The 21,445-nt window shown below is 41.6% G+C and overlaps 1 protein-coding gene across 2 annotated transcripts in view; it reads left to right on the forward strand.

Moving 5' to 3' along the window:
* LOC119910711 (neuronal PAS domain-containing protein 3) overlaps nt 1–21,445 on the forward strand; it is a 659,826-nt gene that overhangs the window by 529,714 nt on the left and 108,667 nt on the right. For both annotated transcript variants that reach the window (XM_038729499.1, XM_038729501.1), the window contains one exon: nt 4,766–4,855. In XM_038729499.1, the coding sequence (XP_038585427.1) occupies nt 4,766–4,855 (90 nt within the window). The remainder of the gene's footprint in view (nt 1–4,765; nt 4,856–21,445) is intronic.

Here is a 21,445-nt window from a genome sequence, read left to right on the forward strand (position 1 = left end):
GCAACGGGACGGAGCTTTATAGCTCCCAGCCACACAGGGCCCGGGTGTAGCTCATGCAGCCGACGAGCCTCCTCCCAGACCCACATCCTGCAAGAGAAGAGACAAAACAACGCAGGGGACACCAAGTGGCTGGGAGGGGTTGTCACATACAGTGAGGAAAATAAGTATGTGAACACCCTGCTATTTTGCAAGTTCTCCCACTTAGAAATCATGGAGGGGTCTGAAATCATTGTAGGTGCATGTCCACTGTGAGAGACATAATCTAAAAAAAAAAAATCCAACTAACTATTTATTTGTATGATACAGCTGCAAATAAGTATTTGAACACCTGAGAAAATCAATGTTAATATTTGGTACAGTAGCCTTTGTTTGCAGTTACAGAGGTCAAATGTTTCCTGTAGTTTTTCACCAGGTTTGCACTGCAGGAGGGATTTTGGCCCACTCCTCCACACAGATCTTCTCTAGATCAGTCAGGTTTCTGGGCTGTCGCTGAGAAACACGGAGTTTGAGCTCCCTCCAAAGATTCTCTATTGGGTTTAGGTCTGGAGATGGCTAGGCCACGCCAGAACCTTGATATGCTTCTTACAGAGCCACTCCTTGGTTATCCTGGCTGTGTGCTTCGGGTCACTGTCATGTTGGAAGACCCGGCCTCGACCCATCTTCAATGCTCTAACTGAGGGAAGGAGGTTGTTCCCCAAAATCTGGCAATACATGGCCCCGGTCATCCTCTCCTTAATACAGTGCAGTCGCCCTGTCCCATGTGCAGAAAAACACCCCCAAAGCATGCGTCATTCTTCTTCCTCCAAACACGGTTAGTGGAATTATGACCAAAAAGTTCTATTTTGGTCTCATCTGACCACATGACTTTCTCCCATGACTCCTCTGGATCATCCAAATGGTCATTGGCAAACTGAAGACGGGTCTTGACATGTGCTGGTTTAAGCAGGGGAACCTTCCGTGCCATGCGTGATTTCAAACCATGACGTCTTAGTGTATTACTAACAGTAACCTTGGAAACGGTGGTCCCGGCTCTTTTCAGGTCATTGACCAGCTCCTCCCGTGTAGTTCTGGCTGATTTCTCACCTTTCTTAGGATCATTGAGACCCCACGAGGTGAGATCTTGCACGGAGCCCCGGTCCGAGGGAGATTGACAGTCATGTTTAGCTTCTTCCATTTTCTAATGATTGCTCCAACAGTGGACCTTTTTTCACCAAGCTGCTTGGCAATTTCCCCGTAGTCCTTTCCAGCCTTGTGGAGGTGTACATTTTGTCTCTGGTGTCTTTGGACAGCTCTTTGGTCTTGGCCATGTTAGTAGTTGGATTCTTACTGATTGTATGGGGTGGACAGGTGTCTTTATGCAGCTAACGACCTCAAACAGGTGCATCTAATTTAGGATAATAAATGGAGTGGAGGTGGACATTTTGAAGGCAGACTAACAGGTCTTTGAGAGTCAGAATTCTAGCTGATAGACAGGTGTTCAAATACTTATTTGCAGCTGTATCATACAAATAAATAGTTAAAAAATCATACATTGTGATTTCTGGATTATTTTTTTTAGATTATGTCTCTCACAGTGGACATGCACCTACGATGACAATTTCAGACCCCTCCATGATTTCTAAGTGGGAGAACTTGCAAAATAGCAGGGTGTTCAAATACTTATTTTCCTCACTGTATCTAACAGAGACATCCCATTGAAACCTTCTGCTCACCAAGATTTTCACTCTGTCATCATTGAATGAATAAACGTAAACATGGCAATTGCGTGGCAGTAATCAGGGTCTGGGATTAACTCTTTCACTGCCTGCCCCTCTGGCAAGCAAGTTGTTTTTTTTTGTGTGACACTTTTGAAATTTTATCGTATAAATATAAATGTATGCGCAAAATGATGTAACAAAATTCAGCTCATTTAGCTCAATAATGTCGACATGCAGTGTTTGAGTTTACACATAAACAATACATGCAATACATGACTCCTGTTAACTCACCCAACCACACGTGTAGCGGAAGATGTGCATTTCCTTTAAGTTGCACACTACCGTAGACTATAAAGTGCTAAGGTTGTTAGCATGCATCTCTAGTTTGAAATGGTTTAAACGTAATCTGAGGATAATTGACTTGTTAGAGGACAAAGACATTTCCTGTGGAGGGCGGCAACATGGAGAGCAGCAGTCTGGACCAGAACTCGACAACACACACATATTTATATGTATGCACATAAACAAATACCTAGCTAAATATATGCATACGGAGGCTAACACACACACAGAATGAGTCTGAGTGTGTGTTAATGAGTGACCCAGCGTGGACATTGATGAGGCTCATTGATGATTAACATCTCATTAGCATCTCGTTAGCTGACAGGGCGGACTGTACGGACACAGGCAGAGGAGCAGCCACCACACACACACACACACACACACGCAAATCTATAACGGCAAGTATCGGTTTGACTAGGCAGGCGTGAGAGGTTAAAGGTCAAAACCAAACAGCACTTTCTATCTCACAACATGACAAATTCTACATTTCTCCAAACATCCACACCAAAGATGTTACTCTGTTAGGTAACTTGTGCACGTCGTCATGCTTTCAGTGCTGATTAATGTTCATCTCTGTGTAATATTTTTCTATATTTCATTGGCCTTTCTTTAGTATTTCATTCTCTTCTTTTCCTTTTCTGTTGTGATTTATCGTTCACTCTGTATCTCACACACTCATGCATACAATATTATTAACAGAGCGAAATCATACATATATATTCAGGGTATATACATACACACAGACATTGTGTGGCAGCAGCAGCAGCAGCAGGGAACCACATGTAATTAACCTGTCTGACCTCAGGAGTATTAATGCCTTTGTGTAAGTGTGTGTTCGAATCAGTGTATTGTGCTCAAGAAGTCGAGTGTGCTGCCATGATCTTCACATAACGACGGCATTAGACACACTCAGATCTGTGTGTGTCGTTTTTGTATGTGTGTGATTTGCTGCTGAAGTGTTCCGCCGTGATCTTCACATAAATACACCATTAGACACACCTAGCTGTGTGTGTGTGTGCGTGCAGACAGACGTTTCCATCCAGACCTCGTGTGTAGTACTGCAGTACTGTTTGAGGATACATTACTACCTGTGTTGGTGTTGGCATATTTACTGCTAATTTTATTTTAGATGAAATGTAAATGGATTCACTCGCTATATGGTTGCCTCTAAAATGGGAACACATTGGAACAAAGAAAAGTAGCGTCCATGTACACTGTTTTGTGCTAACAATCCCAGAATGCAATGCTTACCGTTGTGACTCTACACCTGGCAGTGATTATGCACAATGATGATGATTCCGAAGTGTCCGAAATCTCAATTTACTGCTCACTATTTAGTGAATTATCGCGCGTTAGTGACGTTTTGGAAACAGCCATTGTCGGTTAGTTGGTTTTATTTATCTGCATAATCGTTCTGCGAAAGCCTTTCAGTGGAGTAGTGGTACGTGACGTCACCCATTTGTTTGTCGACTGCCATTTTGAAGATTTGAGTTTGGCATTTTTGCTGGCCGCAGTAGCATCTTGTCAGTTACAACATAGCCACGCTAAGCATATCCTCTATTTTCCTCTAAATGGGACCATAATTTACTAAATAAACATCATGCTGTGTTGGCAAAGACATGAAACGACTGAGACCATAAACTAAGGAATGTGTTTACTGAGGTAATAAATCAGGTGAGATGTAGCCTCATTTTCTCATTAAGTTCAATGCAGTCGGACTTCTTTTCGCCCCCTGCTGGTTAATTAGAAATAATGCAGGTTTAAGGCGCTTCCACATTGCCTTCACTTTTCAGACCCGGAGGTTCCTGCTTGTAGTGGTACTGTAGTTTTGGAAGTAGATGTAATAGTAGGTATTGTAACTAGTATTGCGTGTGGTCCTGGTCACTGCAGCATGAATTATGGCAGAAGTTTTCACCAACTTACATTTGTCTGAGTTCAATCAGAGGATTTGTTTATCAAGGTCAGGTCGATATGTATGAGTGAAGGTCTTGCACAGAGTTGATCTTTGTTCACCTTGGACTCGTGAATTTGCGCGTTGCCCAATAGCAAACTGAAAAACATCAAGAAAGCTGGAGACAGTACGGCAGAGTTAACTTTGCTGCCAGTTTGTCCCAGTGGGTGACCGAGGTAATGCCACAGGAACAAAAAAAAAATCTGATGTGTAAAACCGACGAATGCCTGACAAGCTTAGTTATGACTCTTTGTACTTATGTTTGTGAACTTTCCAAGAGCCTAGCCTTTTGTGCGTATGATTTCATCTGAATGTAAAGCCTATAGGCAAAGCATGCAGCACAAAAGCATCAGTCACAGTTGGTAAGGTAAACTGCAGTATTGTAAGAGCTTGAGTAGGAGTAGTTTTAGTATTTGTAGCTGTAGTAGCAGTCATAGTATATGTAGTATCGGCCGATTAGCACCAGTATACCGTGCAGGTGTATCAGTGGTATTATATGTAGGGAGGTACATTTTATTTCTGTGAGCTGGAAGGGAAGCCGGCTAAATGAAGCGAAAGCAGCGTTCTTAGAATCAGAGGAGCAGTAGTTACTTCTGTCAACATATTTCATAAAAGGTTTCCCTGTCTTGTATGTCAAACCTTTTCCCCTTCTGAAATGAGTTATGAGCTCACCAACAAGCACTGACTTGTTACACTGCAAGTGGAACATTATTATATTTTGAAGTTTCTCTGAAGTAAATTTAACCCTCTCTCCTTTGTTTTTGTCTGTTTTCAGTCTCTGGACGGGTTTGTATTTGCACTAAACAAGGAGGGACGCTTCCTCTACATCTCCGAGACGGTCTCCATCTACCTGGGACTGTCACAGGTAAGTCATCCCACCTGCCCGTCTCTCTGTCTGTGATGTCACATTCTCAGTCTCAGTATTTTGGTTTCTTTCTCGGTCTTGCAGATTCTCTAGTCTACCTGTCTTCCTCTCTTCTCTCTCTCTTTCTCAGATTGTCTCTTTCTCAGATTGTCTCTCTCTCTCTCTCTCTCTCTCTCTCTCTCTCTCTCTCTCTCTCTCCACTCCTCTCTCTCTCATCATTACCAAAGACAATTCCCAACAAATTAAGGCTCATTTCAAATCTCATCAGCTCGTCGGACGGTTGTTGATTTGTGCAGCGAGCGACGGCGCATATTTTATTGCTTCGTGTGTGTGTGTGCCGGGGACACTTCATTGTACTTTGTCAGCTTGGTAACGAGTTCTGCGTCTCAATTGGTTCACTCTCCACCAGTTCCTGTTAATAGAGACTGGCGTCCACCCTGAAGGTCGACACATCGACCTTGGAGGCGCTAATAAGTCAGTATTGACAAGCTGTGTGTGTGTGTTGCAGAACTGAAAGGGATTCAAACCGCCACATTTGCTCGTTTGCCTCATAGCTTCTGTCAGCTTGGGTGCAAACTGCCAATATGTGTTAAAGTAAACAGGAAACACAGAAGTAACATGAGCTGTTAAATAACCTGCACTTGCACCTTTTGGCTTTTGTGTATTGTTAGTGTCATGCTGAAGAACAGCGTTTTTATGTCGTTAATTTTATCTTACGTTGTGTTGGAGTGTTTCTAGATATCTGGAATATGGATGTCAGCTGTCAAACAGAACTGGTTTCACACCCTACGCTGACATTGTTAAAAGGTCATATCATTTTCAGAGCTTCTTCTGTTAAAGGCGGCGCTGTTAATCAGCTGAGACTCCCACGGTGCTTGAATGCACCACAGCACACATGCCAGACACCATCTCCTCGGCAGACTTGTGCACACTCCGCTGAGCTCTCATCATTACAGTTGCATTGTACTAGTTTGTGCTTTAGACAAATCTGCAGCTTGAAAACAAGACGAGCGTCTCTGCTGATGTGCAGCACAGATCAGTTGGCATTTTAAGAGGTACACAGTAAAATCAGCATAAATTAACGCCGTCAGAGTTGATTTTAACACTTTAAAAGTGTTAGACATTGCTCTAAAGAGGATCATTTGTTTACTACACAAGCGTTAACCCCGCAACATTTTAAAGGTGTTAATATAGCTCTTCCATATTCCTGAAACAAATGCTTGGAAAATAAAGTTGGCAAAATAAAGAGGGTAGGGCTGGACAGTAAAACAATAACAATATAACAAATGTTCAATAAATATTCAATAAATGTTTGATTTGATTCACACAAGAAGTAGGATTGATTGATTTTTTTTTTTTTTTTTTATTAAGAGAAAGGACAGAAAAAAAGCTTTTACTTAATTTTACTTGTGCATATTTGTTGAAAAAGATTTTATCACAATTGTTTTGAATGTTCAACCTCAGGTTTGTGAAGTGATCCACTGACCATAAAGAAAAGTTTAAACCACAATTAACCATCAGGTTTCTTCAACTTTCACTGAGGAGCAAAAATCAGCATTTAAACTCAAAAGAAATAACGATTTGATAATTATCGAAAGATATGAAACTTTTTATCACGATAACATTTTTGTCCACATCGTCCGACCGTATAAGAGGGTCACGCTTTGTGTTTTAAAACATTTATTTTAACACTTCCACCTCTAAGAATCTGATTACTTTACATTAAAAAATGTAATAGAAATGAACAGATTAGTCTTGCATGCTAACCGCTAACTTGTTAAACAGGCGTTTAACAAGCCACAAGTTATGGTGGCTCACCTTCAAAATACAATATTTATAACATTAACAGATACTACGACTTCATTTACTTATCAAACAGTGTTAAAGTTTAGACCCAGGTCAAAAGCACAGCGCCTAGTTTCCCAGCAGTCATTGGAGTGCTTTCATGAAGGTACTTCTGGCTTCAGCCAAATGGTGTGCGTGCGCTGTGGCGGCGGGTTGACGTGAACTCTTCAAGTGTAAAAGCCAGAATCAGAGTTGAGAGTAAGAAGTTAATATTTATACAGTTACACTCACAGGTTTGATTTAGTGACACTTTGTTTTTACACTCTGTTTTAGCACCAACTCTTTATCAATCGGAGTAAAACCAACTCTGCTGCTACTCATATTTCACTTCGCAGTTCCGTGCATGAGTGTGTGTAATCAGCCGTTTGGCCATACAAAGCGTATGACTTTGACTCTAGAGACTGTGGTTCACATCCAAAAGTCAAAAGGGTGTTTGTTTTAACCTTGACCGTCATCTTCCCTGGTCTTAACTTAACTGTTATTCTGGGTTAAAGGTTGGATTTAAACATAACTTGCTAGGTGACCAAATCGCAGAGTAATGTGTGGAATAAATTAAATAAATAAATTATATCAGGATTTGAAGTAGCTCTATCATTAACCTACTACAACTGATATTTATATAATTTAGTTAAAAAAAAAATCAACTTTATCTGACAGCAGATTTCAGTCTGTATAAACGCCCAGAGAGTAGATACAGTATTTCACTCCACCGTATCGGTGAGCTGAGCTGAACGTTGTTTTCTGTAAACGAACTTTCTCGCCCTGTCCACACTACTCTGTTTTTGCTTTAAAACGAATACGAAAACGACTGAAAACGCACAGCAAGTGGCCGTTCACGCACACCGGGCGTGTGTTATAAAGTAATGCAGACGAAGAAACACACCAAATTTTTTTTTTTACATGGACCAATAACGAGCTGGGACTGTTACTGAATGTAACACGGGGGGTAAAAGGCTGTGGCGTCGCAAAGTAAATAATATGACATACACATATTTTAATAAAATACCAAATCAAAAACTCTGTCAGTAGCATCGTGTTTCTGCTTTGCATGACTTATGAGACCCAATCAGAGAGCCGAGCGTGAGCGTCTGCGTCATCGTTTCTAAAGTCCTCCGTTTTAGCCCGTCCGCACTAAAACGCTCTCCGGAGTTTTAAAACGAAAAACGGGGTTGGCAGCGTTTTCAAGCTTCTCCGTTTTAGGTCTTCCTTTTCACCGTTAACGTAGCAAAAGCTCTCTCGCTCTCGCTCTCACTCACTCTCTCTCGCTCTTGCTCGCTCTCTCTCTCTTGCTCGCTCTCTCGCTCTCTCTCTCTCTCTCTCTCCTCTCTCTCTCTCTCTCTCTACCCCCCATTAGTTGAAAGTGTGAACTCCTTGTCTCTGTGAATTAGATATAGGAAGCTCTCAGATATGGGAGCGAGCAAAAAAGGCCAATCAGTTTACCAAATTAAAGAGGAAGGCACATCACCCCACCCTCTCTCTTTCTCTCTGTCACTGTGTCCCCCTTTTGCTCTCTATCCTCACCCCTCCTGGCTTAATTCCCCCACCAAGATTGATTGATGATTTCTATCAAATAATTGATTAATTGTCAAATTGTGTCCCCTAAGCTTTTCCGCCAGCTCCGCTGAGCTGGTTATCTTGTTCCCTCTGCTTTTATCAGCTGCTGAAGAAGTGGCACGCCGATTAAAAATAAAAAAAAGTGAGAGAGAGAGATCGAGCTTGTCTTTGCCTTGTACGAGTCTCACCCTGTAATCCTACATGTGTACACAGAGTTCGTCAACCTCCATCCTCTTAATTGCTCTTCCTTCCTCCTCTTCTTCTTTAATCACTGCCCTTCCCTCTCTTCAGTTTTTTGTAAGGGAAGGAAAATATATCGCTAATTATTTTTCAACTTTAATTAGATCGTGGCGTGCAGGAAAAATGGCTGGGTGGCGAGGAGGTGGAGGGGGGGGGGATTTTTTTTAAGCCTTTTGACAAATTGACGAGGTTATGAATTTTCCCGCTCGGTGGCCGGTGCTGAAACAATCTTCAGGCAGATTTATTGTAAAGAGGATTTGCCGGTTTAACTCGTTTCTTTGCCGTCTCGTGGCGGATGTGGACGGCCAATCAAACAGGCCGTTAATAGAGTCATTAACAAAGAGCGGAGCTGTAATTAAACACGGCCGCTGAGTAAAGTTAAAGTCCCTCCTCCCCCTAACTCCAACACACACAGTAAAAAGTTGACGAGCTGCAGTTTGTTCTGGCTGCTTGTCACTGACGGCGAGAGGGGGTTTAATCGGGTCGTTATCGGAAACTTTCTCAAGTTAAAATAAGGAAATATATGCACATAGACACGGAAGGCATGTTTCTGAAAGTTTAAGAGTGTGAATCAGTTTGTATCAGCTGAGACGCTGAAGAGGCTGTGATAAGTTGCAGTAACTGGTGCATCATGGGATTCATTGATGTTTGCCAACTTCACGTGTTGCTGGTTTACACATGCTGTCAGCGTCATGGAGAGAGAGAGAGAGAGAGAGTTGTGACTGATTGCAGTGACAGTGTAGACGGGTGCAGAGGATATTCTTGGATTCCCTGTCACTCATTGCAGTATATTTTTGGGTGAAATGCTTCTCTTAAATGGGGGAACTTTAAAAAAAAAAAAAAAAAACTATTCTGCAACAAAGGAGATAAAGAGTCTGAATGGGATGTTTTTCCTTTTTTGGTGGACTGTCGGCACAGATGTGTGACTGACAGGCTGATGCTGCACGTTTCTGAAACGGTGTTCAGTGTCGTTTATTGAAAAGTCGGGTATCTAATGTTTTTCTAAACTTTTGATTTCCTGGCTTTTGAAATCGCCACAGGTCGTAGCCAGACATGTTGTGTAGTCAAAGGTTCTGTAGACATTGTAGAATAGTTTTTCTTAATGTAAAGCATTGTAACAATTTGTGTTGAAGGTCAACTGGTTTATCGGTTCGGGCTACATGATATTGGAAAAAACTGACATTGCAATATTTTTCTTCTCTGCGATATGAAAAAATACAGGAATTTTCACAAAATGACTTTAGTTGCCCTATTTGAAAATAATTAAACATCCTAGAAATAGTGGGGTGATTTTGTAGGGAAAATGCATAGAAAATAAACAAGTTGAAATATTTCTTTTTAGTCTCAAGACTTTTTTTGCAGGCTATCCTTTCTTGAACTTTAATTCAATAAAAAATAAAAATAAAGCAGTGGTTTACCAAGGTTGCTTTTCTTTTTGCAACCAAATCCACTGTTTCTGGGGTTTTCTCCTGTTTCTCACTTATTTGCAAGTCTACAACTAACAGGTTTGAGGCCTGCTTTGGTGGTTTTGATAAACTGACCAAGTATAAAATTGGGGTTGGTGGTTCGCTGTGCATGCAGAGCCTGCTTGTCACTCACTAGCAACAAACTGTGTGTATCCAAGAACCCTTAAAGGTATTCTGCTTTTTGGCTTTTCCCCTCTCCTTTATCGAGTTATATATCTTTTTTGTGCATGTAACAGGTTTGCAGAATCCAGCCCAAAGGGAGTTCCCATCTCCCACAGAAAGCTCTGAACCGCTTGAAAACGCTCGTTTGTAGTCCAGTCCTTCGCTTCCATTACTTGTGAAGTCAAAATGCAAATGCGTCATAAAGCTTGCCAAGCGGCCAGCGGGGTCAGGCACGCCCTCAAACCAAGCTAGTCTGAGCGAAGGCCCTTTGGCTCGACTCCCCTTCGTTTGGTTTTCCATTGTAGAAATGTTGTACCTGTTTATTTCATATCACCTCACCTCCGTCGAGGTTCCAAGCAAACTGAGGGAAACTAAAATGTAACGACACGACAGACTGCTGATTGGTCAGACAGAATATTCACTATTCACTGCATCATCATTGCATCATTTTACAGTTTTGGTAAGGAATTTCATCACTAAATCCACTTCTGAGAAGTTTTGAGGTGACAAATCAGCTGTGCAGATTTCGATTATTGACAGTTTTACGAGAAGTGATGGAACAAAAATGTGCTTGAATATTTTGGAGTTGAGGAGCTCCGCAAGTGGCTGGGGGAAGCCTGTGCCAACTTGCGGGAGGAGCGTGTGAGGCCGCAAGCCGCCCGCTCACAGAGCCCTCTGCTCCCGCCGTCACACAGACCGCTGCAGCAACAACGGCAGAGGAAAACACAGCTGGAAGGTTTTCATACCGCTTATCTGTGTTTACATTCAGAGGAAGGTTCAAACGTTTTAACTTAAAAAAGCTGGTGAATGAAATCGCTGGTGTGTGTCGCATTGAACGTTACGTCGCGGCAGTTGTGTGTGGCGTTGCTATAACGACAAGCTACGTACTATCTCTGGGTACTGTCTGCAGTGGAAAACGGAGCAGGACCGAGTAGAGTCAGACTATCGATTTGCGCTATGGTAGCATTTTTCGGCAAGGCAGCATGGATCATCAGAACACCGGCAACAGTTCAACGTTTAGTCCTGAAAGACGATGCAACTGGAAATTCACATCACAACCTGTAAGTTTGCTTTATTGGTTGTGAATTATATTTAAAATAAACACAGCAATGTAACTTCACAGACGTAAACGTTGGCTAACACGGCTAAAGTTATAGCTATAATGCTCATGTTACACCTGATGTGAAAGCTACTGAGCAAACAGTCAAATTGTTCGGCCAATTTTGATGTAAAATAGAGTTGAAATATGGTGATTTTTGTAGTGTTTTATGGTAAGATGTGGAACAATGATGTTGTGGACTTGAGAGTAACTTATACCATCTGCTAGGTTACGGTCTCAGTCTGAAGCGGCTTTGATTTGGATCACACTAACTTGTTTCTTACGACCCGCCCTTCTCTGCTTCTGATTGGCTAGTAGTCCTTACCTGGGAGCTGCGCATGTGCAACTCCCAACAAAGATTTTGTACAAGTAAGATGCATCACTCTGTAGCTCAAGAGCGGAACGTACAACAATGGTGTTTTTTGAAAATGAAACCATGTAAACCTGTTCTGGTACAACCCCTAATTAAGATTTTGAACCTAAAAATGAGTAAATCCCTCTACATCAGACCTCTCTATAAGATTAGTCATGGAAAATGAGAATGGTGAAAGTTTTCCTTTTGTATCGAGCAGCAAAAAAGTTTAGGTGTTTGAGTTGATTTGACTTGCTGGACAATAGATTGTTCTGCGATGTGATGACAATCCTGAACCAATATATTGTCTTACGTCAGCTTTTAGTTTAAAGTGCACATGAAACAGGTGTCTGTCTCCTGCGGTTCTCTGTAGAGGCAGACAGCAGGAGAATCTGTCACTCTGTAACACCCTGTTGATCCAACAACACAGCACAGTGTGTGTTTGTGGGCGGTGTTCATGTACATGTAAATGTTTTTGTGTGTTTGCGTGTGTGTCAGTCTGTTTATGAGACCAGGAAAGCTTGCAGCTGCCCTCTTAGTGATCTAATTGAGACGCGTGTGTGTGTGCGTGTGCAGCAGATGGCTGTGTGTCCTCTGCCTGATGGTCCAGAGGAAAATAATAACTGCGTCGTCTCAGCCAGACCCAAATTAGTCTGCTGGATTCTCGCCCGTTACGCCCAAATACGGTCGGCAGCCAGCTCCGCTTCATGCCAGGCCGGCATATGCGGCGGCGTGGGAGAGCATGCACGCACACACACACACACACACACACACAGGTGACATGAAGAATTTGGCCTTAAAATGGCGTCTGCTCTGAGAACAAAGATGCATAAGAAGTAGTAGTTGTTGTTGTTGTTTTTGATAATAAATTATTGACACGGTCGTAGCTACACCAAGGTCATGTCATCAGGAATAAATCTTAAATCTTAAGGTTCATAATAGGGCTGCAGCTAAAGATGATTTTAGTAGTGATGCATATATTATCGGGTTATTCCTGATTTATTCCTCACTTGTTTCGCAATTTTATGTTAAAATCCTCATATAGAAGAAACAATTTAGGCTTAAGTAAAGCAGCACATGTAGGACCCAAAAAAATATATATGGCACAAATGAAAGTCTTCTTAAATTAAGATATATTGTCACTATCAAGTAAAAAGATTTCCAAAGGATCAACTAGTGGCTTTTCAGCTTGACCACAATTTATTTATCCAGAGAGCATTTTAAATACACCACGACAAAAACCATGATGTAGAGCGAACTGGGGCTGCAGCTAGATAGATTATTCCATTCATCAATGTGTCGTTTAACGAGTACTTTTGCTTGGCGGCGTCATAGGCGACATAAATTTCGAGGTGACTTCCGTTTTAAGGTGGACGGACAGCAACATGAAATAATCCCATCAATATTGTATAACTGATACACTTTGATACTGAAATGAAATTTTGTGATTACTTTTAATACGTTACAGAGTTTTGTTGGTGATGGTTGTTTGTTTGAATCAAGTGCAAACACAGAAGTGAAGTTTTGCCAGAGAAGGAACCGAAACTTCTGCACACTGTTGGTCAGTTACACACCGTTTATTAACAACTCTGCAATCGAAAGACTAACAGCTCCCTGATGATTTAGAATTAGCACTAGTTAAATCTTGCTTTCTTCTGTGGTCTATAATACACTAGAAGATTTCAAGGTGGTAACACCAGGTTACAAGTAAAAGTCATGCATAAAAAAGTACAAAAGTATTAGCATCAAAATATAAGTACACCTATAAGTACCAAAACTAGAAGTAATTATTATGCAGAGCAATAATTATTACTGTATTAATTATGTTGCAGCTGCTAAAGCTGGAGTTCACTTTAATTACTTTATGTACTGCTGGGCTGCTTGTGAATTTCCTTCTGGGGGTCAATAAAGTCTTGACTTTAATAAATGATATATCATAATTTATTATGTTCTTATTATTAATCTGAATTGGCAACGTAACCAGCAATTTAATTAATCAAATACATTTAGTATAAAGTACAATATATATATCTGAAATGTAATTGAGTGTAACGAAGCAGACAGAAACTGTAAGTAAACCCAAGTAAAGGTCAGGAACCTTAGAATTGTACTTAAATGCAGTAGTTGAGTAAATTAGTTACTTTCCATCACTGTTATTAATCAGTTTTCTGGAGAACTGTGGCACTTTTAAATCAACTACATTTACTGTAAAATATGTTTTAATTTTTTTCTTCTGCTCGGATTCAGTCATGAGAATGATTCACATTTATATGTTCAAAAACATTTGAAACAGGTTTATTGTGATTGTCTCTGTGTGTTATACTGTACAGACATCAGCTGATTTCTGTTTGTTCACCACCATGTGTGGCTTTGTGTGGAACGAGCTTTTAAATTCCCTCTTTCACACTGATATGTGCAGGGCGATCGACATACAGCCTGAACCAGACGAGTCTCTCTCTCTCTCTCCTATTGTTCACTGGATTGAATTGGCATGCTTCCCGATGACGTTTGTGTGTGTGTGTGTGTGTGTGTGTGTGTGTGTGTGTGTGTGTGTGTGTCAGAGGTGTGTAAAGCGATTTGTTTCTCTCTTTGTCATTTAAAGAGGCTCTCCAGTGTTCAGACCTGCTGAAACACACACACACACACACACACACGTGCAAGGTCATTCTGCTCACAAATGCACACCATGGTTATTGGTTATAGTGCTCACTACACACACGTACACACACAAACACACACATACAGGGTCATTGCAAAGCCAGTCAGAGCCTGATCTCTGCTCTCTTTCCCTCCATTCCCCATTCCCTCAGAGAGGGCTGGCAGTAACACACACACACACTCTCACTGCTCCCAGTATTCCCAGTGGGCTACTGCTGGTCTGAAGGGGAACATTGCATGAATTAGCATTAAGTAGCTCCAGCAGACTGTCAGACTGTCGGCTGCTTCCTTCCTCTGGTCTCTCAACATCCACCCCGGTGTCCAGAAACACTTCCCTGGCTCGATGATCTTTCCCTCCCCCTCCTGAAAACACAGATCTTCTCTTTCAACGTGACAAACTAAACTTCAGGGGAAAAAAAATGCTGCCATACGATTGATAATCTTTTAAGAAACACGTTAATTTACGAGGAAGCTGCGTTTCTGTCTGAGCAGAAGATCGAACTTTGTCTCCTAAACATTACTGTTGTAAAACTGAACTGAATGTCATTCATAAGAAACTCATTACCACCCAGATTTTTTTTATTTCTCAGCGTAACGGGGAGGTATTAAAATTAAACGCACAGTTATCTGCTAAACATTTCCCTGGTAGCAACAAAAACACGAAACACAGAAACACTTTTTTTTTTTTTTTTATAGTATTCAGATCCTTTACTTAAGTAAAATTAGTAACACCACGCTGTAATAATATTGTCTTCTAAGTAAAAGTACTGCTTTAAACATTTTATTGAAGTAAAAGTAGGTAAATGCACTTAAAGTATTAAAAGTACTCAAAGCAGAAAAATGTCTCTTGTGACTGTTCTACTGTTATAAATTCAATTCATACATCATTAGATTATTATTACTGATGCATTAATGTAGAAGCAGGATTTTACTATTGTAATTTTTGAAGTGGAGCTTGTTATTTATCTCGGAAGTGTCTGTGGCAGCATGACAACAAGTAAGGGTGCGTTGAAGGGTCAAAATAGAAGCAGCCAAAGATGTTTTTGGGCAAAGATTCTTTGGTAACGGCGCCAGTGACGGTGTAAAATAAGAATTATTTGACACGTGATTAACAGTTAAAACGAGTTATAATCCGTCCTTAATCTCACTGCGATTAATGCGTTAATGCTGACAGCCCTAATTTTAAGTATGTCATAATTCATTTTTTATTGTTTTCTTTTTACACTCACTTTCTTCCTCTCCTGCCATTTATCTCTCGTCTTCTTCTGTCTCTCTCTCCCTCCCTTTCTTTTCTTGCTCTACCTCTGTTGTCTTCTCCATCTCTCTCTCTCTCTCTGACTCCTCTTCTTCTACTTTCGGGGTCGGCCATTTGCATGAGGTCAAAGAGGGGCATTCTGGGAGATGGAGGAGGGAGGAGATAGGGTGAGGATGATGAGGAGGAGGGAGGGGTGAACAGGAGGAAGGTCACAGTTAATTGAGCCACCCTGGTGAACTTGTGCGCGCACACACCCACACGGAGTTTCATTTATAATTGATGGCGCTGACTCCAGAGCTGCCATGTAGTTCTGATAATATAATATCTATAATAATTCTAATAGGCGGCGTGTGTGTGTGTCCTGTTAAAGAATGAATTGATGGAAAGGGGGAGAGAGGAGGAAAAGTGAAGTAAGAGGGATTAGAGGAGAGGATATTTTGTTTTTTACTTGTGCGTGCTAAGGATGGAGGGATGAGGATTGAAAAGGAGGAGTAAAGGAATGAATGAAGAAGTGCGATAATAAGAAAAAAGAGGAGAGGGTGAAAACGAAGAACGATAGACGAATATTTTTGTAGACAATGAGGGACATTAAGGGTCAAAGAGGAGGACAGAATGACTCGTTTACTATTTTAGTGGATGAAGGGATTGAAAAAGAGAGGAAGATGTGAAAAAAGGAAAGGTGGGCAATGAAAAGAGATATGGAGAAGGAGAAAGATGGGAAGGAGAGATTAGAGCTCAGCCCTAATCAACAATGGAGGGATGGAACGAGAGGAGAAGAGAAAAATGGTCAGAAACGAATGTAGAAGATGGACAGAAGATGGAGGAGGAGTTGAAAGAGTGAAGTGCAAGAAAGAGGATGGGAAATCCGGGACAACCTGAATGTAAGAATGAAGAGGAGGGAAGTGAGGACAAAGAAGGACAGAAGAACATGAGGAGGAACTGAAGATGGAAAGGAATGAAGGGACTGAAAGAGGTTTAGGAAAGAAAAGGAGGCATGGAAGAGAGATATATAGTGAGAAGTAGCTAAAGAGTGAGCTGTATAGTTGTTGGGTTTCACATTCGCTGTACCGATAACGCTAACTGTCCGACCTGCAGCCTCTACGCTCCTGATCAGCTGACGTTACCGACGTTGACAACACTCGTTGAGAAGGCTACGTGGTGCAATAAAAAAAAAGACTTGGCGAGTAAAAAGCCAGTACTTTACCAACACACCCGTTTAATAAGCATAAACTCGCAAAACGCAATGTTTTCTGCTCAGTCTCTGAGCTGTGTGTTGGTTTCACACAAGCACGGCGCTAGTTCGCCTGATAGCTTATTGTTAAAAACAAGCTAAAGTGAAAGCTGTCTGTCTTTATTAACTCTTCAGCTTAGTTTGCCACGTACATTAAAATATGGCACAGTATAAACTCAGCTGGTGGCGACAGACCAGCCCTCCTCTGTGCCAGCAGCAGCCGAGAGAGGAGGAGGACAGGAGGGGCTGCGTCCTTCTAAACGTCACTCAGTATGTAGGAATATGATTTATTTTACTGACATTTTTACTTGCTGTTGCTGCTCTAGAAACTGCTCTAGTTGTTTCAAATAATAAATGCAATTATTTGGTAATAAATAGGACTGATGAGAGCATCGATAGAGAACTGAGACAATAAGGATTACCAATACAAGTGACAAAAAAAATCTTTTCTCGTGGGAAAATGTCCAGTCCATCTCTGTGTCCTGGTTTCAAAATCCGGCCCAATTGAATTTGTAATTGAACAGCCCTGCTCGAGAGGAAAATGGAAGTTTTAGGGAGAGAAACGGAGGTGTAGAAGGGAGAGAGTGAAATCAAAAGTGAACGGTAAAGAGGAATGACACATAAGATAAGAAGAGTAGGGACTGATAGGGTGAAAATAAATAGAGCGGGGAGAAGAAGGAAAAAGAGGATGGAAGGATGAGTGACGAGGGGGGAGACGAGTGAAGGATGAGGAGGAGAAAACAGGGCGCAGCCTCAAAGTTAGTCATTTTTAATCGTTTTTGTTTCTCGTCTTAACTAAAGATGTGCTCGAGTGTGTGTCCCTGTCGTCCTGTGTGAAGGGAGACACACATTAGCATGCTGACAGGACGCTGCAGGAGGTTATCTGGACCTCAGAGAGCTTGCTCCTCCTTTTGTGCTGACTGATCGCCACGACAACACACCTGGGGGGATGATGGGACGTGGCGTGGGCGGCGGTTGCGAACTCGCCGGGAAACAGACAATAGATCCGACCGCTAATTATAAGACGTGTCTCTGTCGACTTGTGTCGCAGTGTTTGACTTTCTGAGAGCTGGAGAAAGAAAACTTTTTATTTTAATGTAGTAAATGATGGATTGAGATAAAAGGAAGGAAGAGAAGAGGTGGTTCCATCCTCAGATTTTGATCTTACTAAGTCAGGGCGCAAAACTTTGAAGAACAGTGCCTGTGATGTGATTTTGCATTTTGATTTTTTTAGCCTGTTTTTAATTCAGTACTACTAAAATTACAGTTTATAGCTCTTACTCAAAGCACCATTACGAGACATGAAACAAGAGAGGATGAAGAAACATCAAAGATAAAACCTAAGTAGTCCAATCCAAATAATGTAGAGTAAAGGAAAACTACGGATGAAACATTCCACACATTGCTGCTGACTGTTTTCCAGACGTTTAGATTGATTTCCATTAGTTTCAGAATGATATAAAGATCATTTAAAAGAGATGCTTCAGAGGAGGAGGCTTCTGGCGTGCTGGTCTTGCTGCCTCTCAGACTGGGGGTTTTGTGTGTTGACTTTATGCTTTTGATTTATTGTCTTGGTTGTTCTTATGTCTTTTTTTTGTGTCAATAAAATCTGATGGATTTGGTTTGTTTTAAAGTTTTTCTGTGGTTGGTTTGAGTCAGTGGTCGGGAGCGTTGTTCACCCCATAGGGCCGCCTAAGGGTAGGCAATAACAAAACTTTTATTACATTTTTAAATGGTTTGTTCTTCCTTCAAAAACAGCCTGCGAATGTACTTGATATTAGATCTTAATAACTTTCCAGCACAGATTTTATTTGACTGATTATATTCTTGCTGTCTGGCATTTGGATGTCCTCGTGTATCCAGACATAAAGACACAAAGTGAGACCACACATCCCGTGTTCATATGTGCATGCACGCTGACAACAATAAAAACAAACCAAACACACACACACACACCTGCAGGTGTGAGGGCGGGGTGGCACACACAAGAAGAGAGTGAGCGTTAATCGTCTTGTTAAGGTCAGAGCTGCTCGTCTTGTGGCTCATGATGTGTGTTTGGTGTCTCTGGAGGTCAAGTCTGAATAAAAATAAGGGTTAAGTTAGCTTTCCTGCATTTTGCCATAATTAAATCATATCAACTTATCAATACTCTTTGAATGAATAGGAACGTGACAACATTGTTGGATCAACTTGTTGCACCCGTCGCTTCCACTCCTCAAACAATCACTGAAAACCAACAAATCTGCCTCAATCTAAGGTCATTTGAAGTCGACACTAATGCAAAGCCATGCAAACATACAAGAGCTGAGCAAAGTAAATAATAATAATAATAATAATCTTTATTTGTAGAGCACTTTTCAAAAACAAGTTACAAAGTGCTTTAACAAGTGTAAAGACAATAATACAAAAACAATACAAGATAAAAGCATGAAAACATTGAAAAGACTAAAATACGTTAGTAAAATACAATAAAATAAAGTCAAATAAGATCGGGAAAAGCTCTCCTATAAAAGTACGTTTTAAGAAGGGACTTAAAAGAGTTCACTGACTCAGCCGACCTGATTTCCTCGGGCAGGCTGTTCCAGAGCCTCGGGGCCCTGACAGCAAACGCTCTGTCCCCCTTTAGTTTAAATAGATCAGTTTAAAAACAAGCTACTTTCTTTTGACTGATTTAGAACCGCCTCCATTGCAGCGTGTATTATCTATAGCAGCCGCCATCTTTGGTGCTACTCGGCGGCATTAGCTGATTCGCTTAATTGTTGTGATGCCGGACCAGAATCCGTAAAGTCGGAGGAGTGAGCGGATTTAAAGGCCCTGGACCCAAATCACAACATTTTTTTTTGCTGCTATCAAACACAAATCAGTCAGACAAATAAACAAAAATTAATTCTGATTCCCAAACATCTTCTGAGCCGTCCTCAACACAAGAGGACCTCGTTTACTGTGAACTACAATGAAGAATGTCTTCTTGTAACAGAACACACCTTCATGTGTTATCATGGCACTGTGACCGTCGTCATCGCTGAGTTTGAATGTGTTTTCTCCTCTTACCTCCATATAAAGTGCATAGATCCCGGCCTCGTGTATTCATCCATATGTATGATGTGTGGTGTCTAGACACAGGGCTTTATAGGCGGCTCCCATTGAAATGGATGAAGCTGCACAGTGAGCTGCAGTGTGAAGTCAGAGGTGAAGCCCTTCCTGCACGAGGATTTAAAGTCAGAAGAGACACTTTCATACATTACAGACAGACAGGCGGCAGGAGGTGAAGCAGGGACTCTGACCTGCTGAAGGACACATGCTCCTCACACACACACCACAGCTGGTTATTTAGCTCGACTCATTCTTCTTTTCATGCATAAGAGGCGTGAGTGACGGTGGAAGGTGAGTCGGGGTTTTTGACCTCGCAGCATTAAAACCACTCCACCAACATGTCGGGATTCAGACGGTTGTTTAGCTTCGTCCGTGCTCACGTCACGTTCCCTGTATGCATTTCAGAGGTAGTGAAGATGAGTCGGGCACGCTGACCTTCACAAGGACATCAACGCCACAGCCGAAAGGAATTCAAATAAACAGTTTGAAGTTTTAATTTTCAGGTGGGTGAATGAACTCAGGCGATTTCAGCGTGTCTCAAAGAACAAAAGAAAACACACGGAGGTGTTATTTTTGGTTTTTTTTTAATGCGTGCACGAGGAGCAGAAGGATCACAACATAATTTTTAGTTATTGTCTTTAATGCACATAAATGGTTTTGTTTAAATGCATTGTGAAGCCTGTAAAGATAAGACAGATATTTTGATCCTCCATGGACACAATCTCCAGAGATTCAACTGGATGTATTTAAAAACAAATAGTTGGGCACTTAAATTTCATTATTTCAAATTAATTTCGAATCTTACCTTAAGGTTAATGATTTCTTTTTCTAAAATACAGAACATACCGCTACTTTGACAGTTGTACTGACAATAAATGCTGATTCATCCCTGCTGAAAGATTATATGTTCTGTGTTTTTATTGTCTGCTAATCCCATGTGAACTTTCTGACTTCCTGTCTGTGGCTCTCAGCTCGGAGCCCATTGGTTCAGGAGACTGCAGTAGATGCTGCTGCGGTTTGCTCTCTGTGATTTTTAGGTTGTTGGTCTTTCACGTTAGCTTAGCTGTTTTCTTGTCCAGGTCAGAGTCAGGTGAATGAATTGGGTTTTGAACGGTGCTCCTCAGTTGACATTTAATCATTTGAAAATAACAGGCTGCATTTAAAATGTCAACAACCTTCTTGTATGTGTGGGAGCTCTCCTCTCCTCTCTTGTGTCCTCTTCTCTCCTGTCCTCCACCTCCTTTTTCCTCTTTCCTCTCCTCTCTTGTGTCCTCTTCTCTCCTGTCCTCCACCTCCTTTTTCCTCTCCTCTCCTCTCCTTTCCTCCCCTGTCCTCTCCTCTCCTCCCCTGTCCTCTCCTCTCCTTTCCTCTTCTGTCCTCTCCCCTCCTCCTCTCTCCTTTCCTCTTGTTTCCTCTCCTGTCTTCTCCCCCCACAGGTTTCTTCTCAACCCCTCTCCCCTCACCTCTCCTCGCCTCACTTCTCTCCTCCTCTCCTCTCATTTCCTCTCTCCTTTCCTCTTCTGTCCTCTCCCCTCCTTCTCTCTCCTTTCCTCCCCTCTCCTCTCCTCTCTCCTTTCCTCTTCTGTCCTCTCCCCTCCTCCCCTCTCCTTTCCTCTTCTGTCCTCTCCCCTCCTC

This window comes from Micropterus salmoides, unplaced genomic scaffold (genome assembly GCF_014851395.1).
Source record: "Micropterus salmoides isolate LMB-PRFRI ecotype aquatic unplaced genomic scaffold, ASM1485139v1 Ms_hic_scaffold_19, whole genome shotgun sequence".
NCBI lineage: Eukaryota > Metazoa > Chordata > Actinopteri > Centrarchiformes > Centrarchidae > Micropterus > Micropterus salmoides.